This window comes from Maniola jurtina, chromosome 19, assembly GCF_905333055.1.
Source record: "Maniola jurtina chromosome 19, ilManJurt1.1, whole genome shotgun sequence".
Taxonomy (NCBI): domain Eukaryota; kingdom Metazoa; phylum Arthropoda; class Insecta; order Lepidoptera; family Nymphalidae; genus Maniola; species Maniola jurtina.
This window is the reverse complement of record NC_060047.1, coordinates 3,440,242-3,453,822: the sequence shown is the minus strand read 5'-3', so window position 1 is coordinate 3,453,822 and position 13,581 is coordinate 3,440,242. Positions and strand designations below refer to the sequence as shown.

Below are 13,581 nucleotides of genomic sequence, written 5' to 3'. Positions count from 1 at the left end.
ATCTTATATTTATACTCTCCCTTTCCCTTTAATACGTTTTCTATACATATGAAAGAGACGAAACGATGTACGGTCCACAGAATCTATTTAAGGCAGCCCAGACTCAACTCAGTTGAATCGGTATGTTGTGGTTGAAACGCGTTGTGGTAACTCGATAATAAATTAAAACACATTGTTTGCGCTGAAATATTTTCGTCAATGAAAATGTGAATAGATTGGTTTGATATATAAGTACACAAGTAGAATTTTGTATCAGATGGACATTAAAAGGTTAGTATGGCCATAATATTACCTACGTACCTACACGAATGCATTTTTTGATTAAAAAAACTGCGATAAGCTTACCTATATACATTTGTTACTGATAAGTCGGAACATGAACAATGTTTACGAATATTGAAAACTTGTACCTGTAATAAGTGGAATATAAATGGGTTGTTTTTAGGTCAGTAAGTAAAATAATATTATAACAACTATATAGCTTTTATACATTACTGATAACGGAACAATGTTTACGAATATTTAATACTTTTACAGTTTACCTACCTGTAAATGGTAATAAATGGGATATTTAAATGGGCTGTTTTTAGGTCAGTAGGTAAGTAAAAAATTACATAATATATCTATTGCTTTTATATTTTTATGTCAAAAATCGTATTATGCTATCGCTACTAATATGTTTTTTTTTTATTACTTTATTTACCTAAGTATTTAGTTCCTTTACTGTACCTACTTATTTATTAAAGTAGTTACCTATAAGTGAAATTATCTACCTTACCTTTATACAGTATATATAAAATTACTAATAAAACAAATATAGTAGATATTGGATAGCACAGCTACCTACTTTCGCATCTCTTATCGGTGAAATTGAATTATTGAAAAACCATAGAGACTTGATCCTGCATAGGAATAAAATTCTATTGGTTCTTTACTTAGTTTTAAGCAAAGTAAGGAAGTAGATACTAGGTAAGCTATTGAGGTAAATAAACATACCTAGGTAGGTACTCGTAATATCCGAGAATACATATCTACAAATGTTACTATCGAGTATCGAAGCCGTATCCTCGGATACGTCCTCGAGTCATCGCGACGCCAAAGCTTACGTCATGGTTCTAATCTTATGAGGTCCACCGAAATATTCACACAAAAGTATCCTTAGACCTCAGAATCCATACTAAGTAATCCATACTACTTTTACATATTTAGATTTTTATAGATATTTTCCTTCACCATTAAAGCTAGTGTTATTTAATTACATAAAACGCACATAACTCTTTTCTCTCATAAAAGATATAGAAACGGGTTATCCCAAAAGTTACAACTAGTAAGCGTCTACGCGGCACGTACGGTATGGTACGTATCTACATAAGTATCACCTAGCGGTACGTACCGCGCCGGTAGGATGGTAACCAGTCACGGCCGAAACTTCACACCAGATCAGACCAGACAAATTCAAAATTATTAACTCCCAAATTGTCTTTTCAAAAAAAATTTACGTATTGAAAAATAACTAAAAGATTAAACCTCGTAATTTTTCCTGAAACCTTATCTAGGTACTACTAACCTACGACTGGTGATAGCCTAGTGGTTATGACAACCTCCTAATCGAAGGTCGGAGGTTCGATCCCGGGCACGCACCTCTAACTTTTTGGAGGGAAAGTTGCGTTTTAAGCAATTACATAAATAAGCCGTCGTCGTGAGAAAATCTGCATGCCAGGGAGTTAGTTCTCTTAACTTAAAAAAAAATCTAAATTCAAAATATTTTTATTCAACACTTTTACAAGTACTCGTCAAAAGCATCTACCACTGGTTCGGAATGCCTTTCCTACCGAGAAGAACTAACACGTTAACGTTCTTAAAGGTGTAGCTATGAAGTCTGCCAACACAGGTGTCTGCCAAACCACACCATAACCAGCTCTTTTCATATTGAGAGGAGACCCGTGTTTGATGAAATAACGATGCATTTCTACCTACTAAATGCTTCAATCATGTAACGAATTTTTCAACAAGTTTCAATGTTAGTTACCTCATCCTTGTCATTATCATTTGAATTGACGCGACCGCGCCTCGACACACTGTCTATAATTTTTTATGAAACGAACTAATTAGCTACTGTAATTATTATGTTAGACATTGTTTACATTCATAATAGGCATATCATTCATTATTATATATGTTATATATTATATACATATATGATTATATGATTACTTAAGTAAGCGATGCTATAAACATGACCTTTATTGTAAACAATGGTAGATAGATATAAAAAGTTTCCACAGGTGCAATGCACCTGATTGATTAATTAATGGCATTATGCAATTAAATAAATAGCCTGCAGAGTATCTAATGCTAATCTATCATAGTCATTATTCTAGCTTATATTTAGGTATTTTCCATACATCATTGCATTTTCCTCTTCTAGAAATACTAGCAGTTTCCCACGAATACGCACGCGTGCAGTTTCTGATTTCCCTTGAGAAATATTTCCGCTGCAAAAGGCCTATCGCCGCCAAAAAGGCAGATAAGCCTTCTCCACTACGTACAAAAAAAGATTCCGACGAATCGAGAACCTCCTCCTTTTTTAGAAGTCGGTTAAAAACACTTTCTTGCCCAAATGAAAAATTCCTCGGAACGCGAGAGAATTCCTGCGACTTCGCGGGAATTTTCTTTCTCGGTAGAATTAATTGTGTATTTTACAGTTGCAGTGCAGTTTTCTTTAGTTATGTAGGCTCGTATATTCGAAACTTTGTGGAGCAAAAGAGTTGACATTTTTCCAAAACTTCCCTGTATAGGTACTAGCAACCCGCCCCGACTCCGCACGGTAACTTATGAAAATTTTCTTAGAAATCCCCTTTTGAAAATAAAATAGTATGGATAAATTATTATAATTGTTTGTTAGCATTTAGTTTCGACAGTTGGTTTTGAAGTGATTTTTGTGCCAAAATTAACCAATTTCGTTTCGACTTGATAGGTACCAGCCCTAGTGGTACTTTCAAAATCAATGGTACCAGCATTGGGAAGGATTTAAAAAATAGAGCAAAAACATTACTCTTGTAATTTTTTTCTCCTAGGTAGATACATATTTTCTTCCCGACACTCCTGATAATATCTGATTATTCAGAAGTGGACAGCGATGATATTCGAAATCGATTTACACTTTTGCAACGCGCGTACCTATTGCCAAATGTGAGGTTACTAGTTAGTTACAACCGAATATAAAGTGGCATTGCGTCATGCAGTTGACGAGATTACGAGACTCGGTGAGTTATAGGTATGTAAAGTATATGTCTAAGTATTGTGTAGATTGTGTAGACTCTAGCAACACTAGGCTCACGTTGAAATTCCGGACCGAAATTCAAATAAAAGTAATAATTACCTTACTAGTAATTCTACGAGTAGTATGCAGAAGCCTTCAAAAGTTCATTAAACTTCAGTGCATCTCAGCATCTAAAGTGTAACTCAGCCGGAGACATATTGTTATGTACAAAAGTACCTATAGCTGCCAGGCCTTCAAAATCGGTCCCGCTGCAGTATCGTGATTTGTAAGTAGAATGCTTAAAAGTCTTCTCCTGCGTCACTTTAGCGCCAAAATTAATTAAAGAAACTTTTTTTGCGAATTTTTTTCTTGAGTATTAAGTAGGGTTTCTCATATTTGTTTTTGAGGAAATCTGGGAAATTGGTGGTTAGACCACTCTGTACCTACAGAAATCAAGGCATAGAATATTTTGAATCCTTTTACTTGATGAATAGAAAGGTCGTTATCCTAGGTATGTTCGAGAGAAGATCTGAAAAATTGGTGGTTAGACCACTCTGCATTAAAAATTCAAGAAGAATAATTTGAATCCTTTCATTTGATGAAAAAAGTGGTCGTCGTGATATGTCTACCAGACAAAATTATTCATGTATTGGAAATCAAGACAAAGAATATTATTATGAATCCTTTTATTTGAAAAAGATAAAGAAAAGGTTGTTGTCCTATGTCTACGAGAGTAAATGAAGAAAATTGGCGTCTATGACTCATGTGATGTCTTTACTATATAATTTTGATCAGCTTTATTATCATTATTAGCACTGAGTTATTGAACTCGAGGCAGACAGAAATAACCAAGTAAATAAAAGTATTTTTCTCCTGAACTGAGGGCTACGAGTGCTACGACCTTTCCAGAGTTCAGTTTGCATTTAGCACATAGAAGATACATACATTATAATAATCTAATCTGTTAGATAGAAATGTCCGAGTATTTACTTAATCAAACCTCTTCTGTTAAAATTTTTCGAATACCTACTTAATACTTACTCGTACCTTGGTACTACATATTCGTTCTTAGTTATTAAAAATTAATCAGTAGCTTAGGGTAGGTATAATAATCTACTTTTAAATTTTAACCGACTTCCTAAAAGGAGGCGGTTCTCAATTCGCCCCGTTTTCCGAGATTTTTAGACCGATTTAGAATTTTTTGTTACCAACCGTGTACAATCTTTGCACACTGGGTACAGGTCTCCGCTCAGCAGGGCGATTCAGAACACTTCGATTCGGTAACTTATCGTACGAAGAGTGTCCTGAATGGCCCTGCAGATTTGACCATAGTCTACCATACTGGCCCAGCGCGAATTAGCGGTCCTCGCAAGCCTTTGAGAGCATTATGGACAACAAAAGTTCAGGTTTCCTTACGATGTTTTCCTAGCAAGCATATTTAGTTGCTTAAAACGCACATAACTCGGAAATCTTAGAGGCGCGTGCCAGGGATCGAACCCTTCTTATTCTGAGAGTAGGGAGACCTGTTCTTGGGCCGGCGATCGGGCTCATATACCTATCTAATTTCAGACTTGAAATGAAAAAAAACTGAACGATAGACAGAATTTTTGAATGCTTTTCAGATAATTTTACGGTACCTCCTCCTTATCAAAGTATGATCTCACGGACGAGACGATTCTTATACATATATAGTAGCGTACTAGGTATAGCCAATGAATCACAAGTCAGTATTGCATCTACTATGAAATGAGGTCTTGGGAACGATTTTTGGCTTGCGGCCAGTCTCGGGATAAAGTCGATTCAGATAAATGATTGAAATTCGAAGCCTCGGTAGGGAAGCAGTTATAGCACAGTAGACCAGGCGGAAAGAAATTCAACATATCGTCGGTCGCAATCAAACCTCACTCGTCTAGGTATTTTCCTACACTCTTTTTTTTTCTTTTTCTTCTTTTTCTTTTCTTTTTCTTTTTTTTTTCTTTTTTTTTTGGCTATAAAGTCCATTACCTAGATATTTTTCATCTCTACTGTATTTTTTCTTTCGGACTGTTATATTGCTGGCCCTAAAGGCCGCTACAGCGTCACGTCACCGGTACTGACTATGCAGTTATAAACATATTAGAGGCATACGCACCGTCTAACATAATATTAATTTGAATTTGAACATCAAAGCATTCTTTCAAAACTAGTTAACCTTGATGGGTGTGCCGGCTGCCGAACTGTGACGATACTTTGTGTTACATAGTACCAACATAGTACTATAAGTACCTACCTGTCTTACAAATAATTCATTAATAACCGGCCAAGTGCGAGTCAGACCCTCGCGCCGAGGGTTTCGTACTCGGGTAATTTTCCCGACATTTTGCACGATAAATCAAAAATTCATAAAAATAAATAAAAATCTGTTTTAGAATATACACTATACAGGTACCCTTTGATATGATACCTCACTTGTATCTTACTTTGAAAATTAAACATATTTTAATTTTTTTTATTAATTATGTACTTAACCACAAATTCATAGTTTTCGGATTTATTTCTTTACTTGTGCTATAAGACCTACCTACCTGTCAAATTTCATGATTCTAGATCAACGGGAAGAACCTATAGGTTTTCTTGACAGACATGACGGACGGACAGACAGACAGCGGAACGGAACCCTAAAAATAATTGTAAGTATATTATTTTGGCTAGCTCAGTTTTTTATGCAAAGAATTAATCGGCCTGATTATCATTCCACGGGGACTGACTTGTAGATAGGCTAGGTTTTATTGTAAAACATTCTTATTGGAATGCACAATCTTGACCAAAACTTGACATCTGATGCAAATATCTAATGATGTGATGTGACGACTTATTCCTTTGTGATCCCACTATCTTGCTGAGAGGCAGTGCGAGCATAAAAAACTTTAGTTAGGTACTTAAGTTACATACGTGCGTATACTTTACACTGTGAGCTCAAATGGGAGCTTTAATGGAATAAGTCGATGAGAACAGAGATGCAACGCTTTTGTGCCTATAGACTATAGAGGAAATCTATTTTCTTGCGTGTTTATGGACGCACATTTTATTTATTCTAAAATATTACGTACTTAGTCACCTACCTACCCAGTCTACTTTTTTTTTTGCATAACAAAACTGACCAACCAAAGCCTCAGGGAATGCGAACCGAACGTAACTTTTTCGCTAATTAGACTCCAATCGCATGTTAGTTTCCAATAAACATTATCGCCATGGGATCCAAAAAGCTGTTTGTTATCTAGCGTATAGGTATTTATAGAGTTATTAATTATTATTATTATTTAGACACATTTTTGTTTTACAAGACAAAAAACATACAGTTGGCTGGCTCATTTTTTGCGCAACGGATCAGCCTGGCTGTCCAACGCGGAAATGCAGCCAGTATTCTTGGCACCACTCCACGCGGGCATGATTTGTATAGTAATTAGATAAGGCTAGCTTTAAGTTTTATTGTAATATTTTCAATAAAAAAAACATACAGTCGAATTGAGAACCTCCTCCCTCCTTTATTGAAGTCAGTTAAAAATACCCTTACGTCGAAGGGTTTTTCATCAATGTAGGAGCATTTTTATACCTAAGTCTATAGTTCTATCCAGACGCTAAGCATTACCATGCAGAAATCTCACAGCTTTTACAAATTCGTCATGTTAACTTTTAACTATTAAAGAACTTTTAAAAGTTAACTAAGAAAACTCCTTGTTACTCAGGGTCATAATAAATAAGTAATAAACAGTAATCACGTATTTTTGTTTCAGAATGGAAACAAGATAAGCATCAGTCACCATGACTCTGCTGCTTTACGACTATTACGACCTCCAGGAGCGCGCGTCAAGGCATCTTAACGTTTGGAAAGGTATGACCACTGGTTTAAGGAAAATAAATTGGTTTAACTCACCCAAATACAAAGCTTTGAATCCACGAAACTTTTAAATGGTCACTTAAACGGAAAAATTGTTCAGGGAACCTAGTATACTTATAATAATTATCATACTCCATCGACTTGACTTTCCGAGACATCGACTAAAGAGTAAAGTAGCCTATCATCCATCCTAGCCATCCGAGATAAAAAGTAGCCTATGTGCTAATCCAGGGTATAATCTATCTCCATTCTAAATTTCAGCCCAATCTGTCCAGTAGTTTTTGTGTGAAGGAGTAACAAACACACACACACACACACACACACACATACAAACTTTCTCCTTTATAATATTAGTGTGATTTTAATAAATAGGTTATATAATTAATAGGTTGCATATGTATAAACAATACATATAGGTATAGATTGAGCTTGTATGGCCCACACACTTCTACATTACCACTAGGTACTACAATAATGATAACAAAAGATAAAAATATCTTATCCCACATGATGTAGGGCGTGATACACCTAGCTACATATTTGTGGAATGAGGCCGGTTTATAGGGATACCATAAATTGTGGCTATCGGTGTAATTACGGTATATTTAGATGCAATAGACGAAATATGATAGACGAGAAAACAATAACGATCGGCGAGATAATGTAGACGAAACGGTAGACATATAACCAAAAGATAGATGAAATGGGATCCAAAGCCTATTAGGAGACGAGATGATATATACCTAGACGATAGGTATGTGAATTGTGGAGACGATAGATGAGAGTTGAAACAATCTGATGAACACATAACCACTCTTTCGCGTTGCACAGTCGGCTAGTAATATTAATAGTGGAGTCTATATAATACTAGACGATAGAAAAATAGACAAGCTGATAAGTGACACCGTAAAGGAAAAACCGGCCAAGTGCGGAGACTCGCGCACTGAGGGTTCCGTACTCGGGTATTTTTCTTCCAACATTTAGCACGATAAATCGAAAAATATTATGCATAAAAATGAACAAAAATCTGTTTTAGAATATACAGAAGCTCTTTCATATGATACCGCACTTGGTATAGTTATCTTACTTTGAAAATCAAAACATATTTTAACTTTTATTTCGGATGTAACCACAAATTCACGGTTTTCGGATTTATTCCTTTACTTGTGCTATAAGACCCACCTACCTGCCAAATTTCATGATTCTAGATCAACGGGAAGTACCCTATAGGTTTTCTTGACAGACACGACGGACGGACAGACAGACAGACAACAAAGTGATCCTATAAGGGTTCCGCTTTTCCTTTTGAGGTACGGAACCCTAAAATAAACAAAACTATTCTTAAACCAAACTGCGTAAAAATCTTATTAATATTTCAAAGGATATTCTTATTAAGTTAGATAATTTTTCTTTTCTTTCCAGCATGGCACTTGATACTGTACGCCCTTGCTGCAATCTTTGGGATTCTCAACTATGTGTTCCTTCACAATACCATGCAATTGGTCGATAATAACTGCGTATTATTTCCGAGAGAACTGGCCTTCCGTTCAATAGAACTGCCCGCGCCAGCAAACATAAGCTCAATAGAAGATACAGTTTTGGCCAACAGTACGACGACAGAAAATCCTGTAAAAGATGATGACGATGATGCTCAAAATATTCCCGCCCTAGTAGCTAGTGAAACTACAAATGGAGAAGAAAAAAATGCAACAATAACCAAAAGAGACGTGACCAATTCAAATAATACGAGACAAAATGACACCGATACATCTTCTAATGAGAATGACGTCATTGTTCTTTCCGGTAAGTTATAAACATTATATGGGCACGGTTATGGTATTTAAAGTTTGTGTCCTCGTAGGTCGTAATAAAAATGCCCATAAATGTACTGTCGTAATCTTGATGTATTTTCTGTCGTCAGGATAGTTATACAATACGGTTTTACACCACACTCACATTACAAGGGTAAGGGTCCCCATAATTATATGAGTCGAGTCAACACATTAGTTTGTCTATGGGGTTTCATCATGATCAACTCATCGCCGGCTCACTACTGAGCACAAGTCTCTCCTCAGAATGAGAAGGTTTTGGCCATAGACTATTACGCTTTTTAGTGCGGATTGACAGACTTCACACTCCTTTAAGAACATTATGGAGAACTATCAGACATGCACGTTTCCTCATGATGTTTTCCTTGACCGACCACTAGGAATCACTGCTTTTTTGTCCGTTATTAGCATTGCAAAAACATTGCTATAAAAGTGTGCAGGAACTAACATAACCTACTACCCTTCTTTAAACTTTTGTTGCGTTTTGTTGGGAGACTGCAGAAATTGATATAAAATTGATCAAAAGTTTTCCTGTTTCCCAGCAAATGAAACTCATCGATTAGTGCTGGATACTTCAAGGACTCTGTTCGGATGGGACTCGGACTGCCAGTACGCGGAGTACATGCCCATCATGTCCATGATACTCGCTGCAGCGTGGGCCACTTTCTTCGTCATGTGTCCAGGTGGCGGATATTCTAGATCAGGGTAGGCAACTTTTACCTTTTATAACTGGAAATTATACATTTCTAAGAACAAATCTGCCAGGCTGCTGGGTTGCCTTAATTTTGTCTTTATAAGAAGGCCATAAATGTACGTATATGCCAAACATCATACATGGCATACTTACGAGTACCTTGCTGTAACTAACTTACTGTAAGTACCTAGTTTCAATGTTTATAAAAACTTTCTTTAATTTTCGTGGAAAATTCGCTAGGAAGATACGATCTTTGTACGCTCCTGAGGTCAAAGTTTTTTCCGGTACTAATTTGGCATTGAGTCATTGTGAATACCTAATTATTATTATTAGGTATTATCACTATCAGGAATTGGATTCCCCATTTATTTTAATTAATATTATGAATTATTATCACAGATAAGGTTGAAGGTTACTCCAATTAAAACTTATCTTCGTTTGTTCATTTATTATGAATATGAAAAATACACTTTATATTTTGACATAAGATTTTTACACCTTTGTTACCTAAAGCCACCATGATCCAAACTTCATAGTCGCTGGCCGTTCCACCCTGTGTTGGGAACAATATGCAGAAAAACTTTCAGCTTTTTTAAAATAACGATAGTCTGGCACGCGCTGGCTCTCTCTCTCTCTCTCTCTCTCTCTCTCTCTCTCTGTATGTTATGATCGATCAATTTAAATTTCATTGAAGTTCTTGAATTTCCTTCGTCGCTTGTGTTGCAGTCTTCAACAGCCCTGGCGTATCCTAACCCCTGCGCTGCTGTTCGCGCTAGTAATGGTGGGTTTGACCGGCCACAGCTTCACCACCACCAACAGAGGCCTCTTCGCCTTCTGCTCGGCTTTCTACAACACCACTAATGCTACCACGTGAGTAACAAGCTAACTTTGCGGCGCGAATGTTAATAAAAATTGTGCATGTTCCTTCCCATCCAGGTTAGCCCGCTCCCATCTGCATCATCACTTACCACCAGGAGAGATTGCAGTCAAGGGCTAACTTGTATCTGAATAAAAAAATAATGTATACCTATGTGTGTAAGGTGTAATAGGAAGTACTTAGGTACAGTTTTCAATTTGCATTCTGTATCTACTTACGTACTTACTTAAAGTAAGTAATTAATTTCCTCAATTAAGGATGTTACCCAATGTCGTTCCACTCAGATAAAGAGTAATTTATAACTTATTACCTCTTATTTATTTAACCTCTAGTATTAAATCTAAATGGCAAAAGTAAAAGTGGATCTAGTGTGCAATGTGTACCTATACTAAAACCAAAAACTGGTTAAATACCTACAACTAGTAGTTATCATAAATTATAGCTCCACATCAAATCTATTTTTTAGTTCGATTGCTCAATATTTATATTTTACTGGCGTTATATGCTCAATATTTATATATTCCCGCGATTTCGTCGCGTGGATTTAGATTGGTTAAATCCCGTGGGGACTGGGGATTTTCCGGGCTAAAAAGTAATTTATGCCATTCTCCAGATCTTTAACTAAGTACGAGTACCTATATCCATTATCCATGCGAAAAACTCGCCGATCCGTTGCTTTGTTGCGGCGTGATTAACGGACAAACTAGCAAAACAATAAAACAATGAACAAAAACACATTTATTATAATATAGGTATGTAGTAATAGACCTAAAGAACATAGCGGGAAGTTTGGTGGATGAGGAAAGCGGAGGATCATGTATGGTGGCGCGCTCTTGGGAAGGCCTGTGTCCAGCTGTGGACGCAAACAGGCTGATTGGTTAAGTGAGGTAGTGATCGCGATTGATTTAAGTCATCGATCGATCGAATTATCTAAGATAGATCTAATTTCCAGATGCTCATCCGTGGGCCCCTTCCTGGAACGATCGTGGAATGCCTCGTGGAGCTTCGGTGGGCGTGCGGCCGCCGCGCGCGCCGCCAGCGCCGGCGTGTGGGCGAGCTGGGCGTGCGCCGCCGCGCTGTTCCTGGCGCGCTGCCTCACCGCGCCCGACTTCAGCGTCACACGCACCGGCGCTTACCTCAAAGACCCGCAGCAGGTCTGTATTGTACATACTCTACTTTTAACTTTACTTTTAACTTTTTTGTCTAAGGTACCTAGGTCGCAAAAAAAAGTTACGTCGATGTACCTTCGCAGAAAATCTCTGTAGCTTTCATAAAAAATCGGTTAAACAGATAGGTCGTAAAAATCTAACGACGGACAGACACATTTTTACAATGTAGTAGAATAGATTTATCAGTTTAGCCCCAGAAACTTTTTTTAATCTTAGACTAAAAGTAAATGTTATTTTTTGCAGCGACTCACACCCTACCTGAAAAAGTCATCGCGCCGCCATGCCCCTAACAAATCCAACAACAATTCGCCGACAAAACGAGAAACCGCCTCAATCAGATCTGAACCAACCATGACCACGGAACTAGTCACGGCATCAGTGGAACATGGGCAGGACACAGCGCCCACGACGCCCCAGTTTTCGCCCATCAAGAGATTTGAAAAAGAAGACATTGAGATGACGACAACGCCTTATTAATAAAGCTGAAGACAGAGGACAGAGCCAAATCGAATCATATTTGCCCAATTATTCTCCGTTAAGTTTAAAATATACCTACAAATTATATTTATTTGTGTTAGTAGGTAATGATTAATGAATAAAGCATAATAGATTTAGCTAAGTTATAAGATGAGAGTTTAGGTTAAAAGCAAATGAGAAAGGAATCAAATGACGCATTTAAATTTTGTTATATATTTTATTGTGTGGGTACCTAGGTACTTTATAAAGTGTTGATTTTTGTATTGCTATTTTGATTAATGTTGTTTACGAAATAAAATGATAAAGAATAAACTTGGATAATTATTAATTTCATTTAAACCTATGCGAATGTGTACCTATTATAGACTTCATCCCAAAAATTAAGAAATTCCTATGGGATTAAAAAAAAACGGCCAGGTGCGAGTCAAACTCGCACACGGGTTCCGTAGTACTACAGAAGTAAAATGGTAAGAATCAGAGGCTTATTAGTTGTTATTAATTATTATTATCAAAAAACTGTTAGTAAGACCATTGGTTTTATTTTCTTGGAAAACATGCCCTTCCTTTATTAACCTTATTTTATATTATATTAGATTTTTCGATTGGGAAACTTCGGATATAAGGTAGGTACTTATAGATATTTTTTCGGCATTTTGCAGGGTAAACGAAAAAATTATTTGGCATAAAAATCTATTTTAGAATGTACAGGTAACAAAAACCCTTTCATAACCATACAGAACCCAACTTGATATACTTAGTTATATTAGGTACCTACTTTGTTTTCCCTCCTTTTTTAATTAAACTAAAAACAATTTTCGTTTTTTTTTATTCCAATAATGCTGGGCCACTATTGTTAATTACTAAGCTACAACTATTCCAAATTTCATGTCGATAGTTTTAACAGTTTCTGAAATAATCGACTGTGACAAACAGACAGACGGACGGAGAAAGTCGCACCACAAAGGTTCTGTTTTTGCCATTTTGGTACGCAACCCTAAAAACCTAAATCGGCGCGCACAGATTGGCTACAGCGTCTACAGCATAGACCAGGAATCCGGAGGTCTACAGCTTACCAACCGAATAATACTCACCTTTTATGATTTCTATCACTTAGCTTCATAATATTTACAAAGTATCTTTTTTTTTTTTCCTCTCGTCTGGCTTTACAAAGATTAGCCAATGTCAAGTTTGTAGTTATTTGTACTGTTGTTTGTAGTTGTTTGTAGTTAGTTAAACTATACAAGTATGAACCCCGTCTGTGCCGGCGCTCGCCGACACACGCACGGCACCCCCTTAGAGCGCTTTCCAGTCAGTTTTAACAAAAAAAACACTCCAAAAAGGCAGAGCACGCCCGCCAGCCAACACCAACACAGACGAAGTCCACAAAGTATCTAAC

At 36.8% G+C, this 13,581-nt stretch overlaps 1 protein-coding gene and 1 long non-coding RNA gene across 3 annotated transcripts; one reads left to right on the top strand and one right to left on the bottom strand.

The window, feature by feature from the left end:
- The first annotated feature begins 95 nt into the window (after positions 1-95).
- LOC123875043 lies at positions 96-12,516 on the top strand. 2 transcript variants are annotated; one of them, XM_045920693.1, is made up of 7 exons: positions 96-270; positions 7,036-7,133; positions 8,562-8,942; positions 9,511-9,673; positions 10,389-10,532; positions 11,492-11,693; positions 11,952-12,516. In XM_045920693.1, exons 2-7 carry the CDS (start codon positions 7,064-7,066, stop codon positions 12,183-12,185), a joined length of 1,194 nt encoding a protein of 397 aa, XP_045776649.1. In that variant the 5' UTR covers positions 96-270; positions 7,036-7,063; the 3' UTR covers positions 12,186-12,516. The 2 variants fall into 2 exon arrangements, with proteins under 2 accessions (XP_045776649.1, XP_045776651.1); XM_045920695.1 differs by lacking the exon at positions 96-270 and adding an exon at positions 373-445.
- On the bottom strand, positions 6,928-10,288 carry LOC123875098. Its single transcript, XR_006798075.1, has 3 exons — positions 10,170-10,288; positions 7,474-7,479; positions 6,928-6,938 (listed from the first exon to the last, which is right to left on the bottom strand). It is a non-coding gene; the product is annotated as an uncharacterized LOC123875098 (long non-coding RNA).
- Positions 12,517-13,581: the final 1,065 nt, after the last annotated feature.

What these genes read in the sequence shown, in the direction of transcription:
- LOC123875043 (XM_045920693.1), top strand. Translation starts at nt 7,064, where the DNA reads ATGACTCTGCTGCTTTACGACTATTACGACCTCCAGGAGCGCGCGTCA. An exon ending in GGCGGATATTCTAGATCAGG is followed by an intron (nt 9,674 to 10,388) that starts GTAGGCAACTTT and finishes CTTGTGTTGCAG; the next exon opens with TCTTCAACAGCCCTGGCGTA. An exon ending in ACCTCAAAGACCCGCAGCAG is followed by an intron (nt 11,694 to 11,951) that starts GTCTGTATTGTA and finishes TATTTTTTGCAG; the next exon opens with CGACTCACACCCTACCTGAA.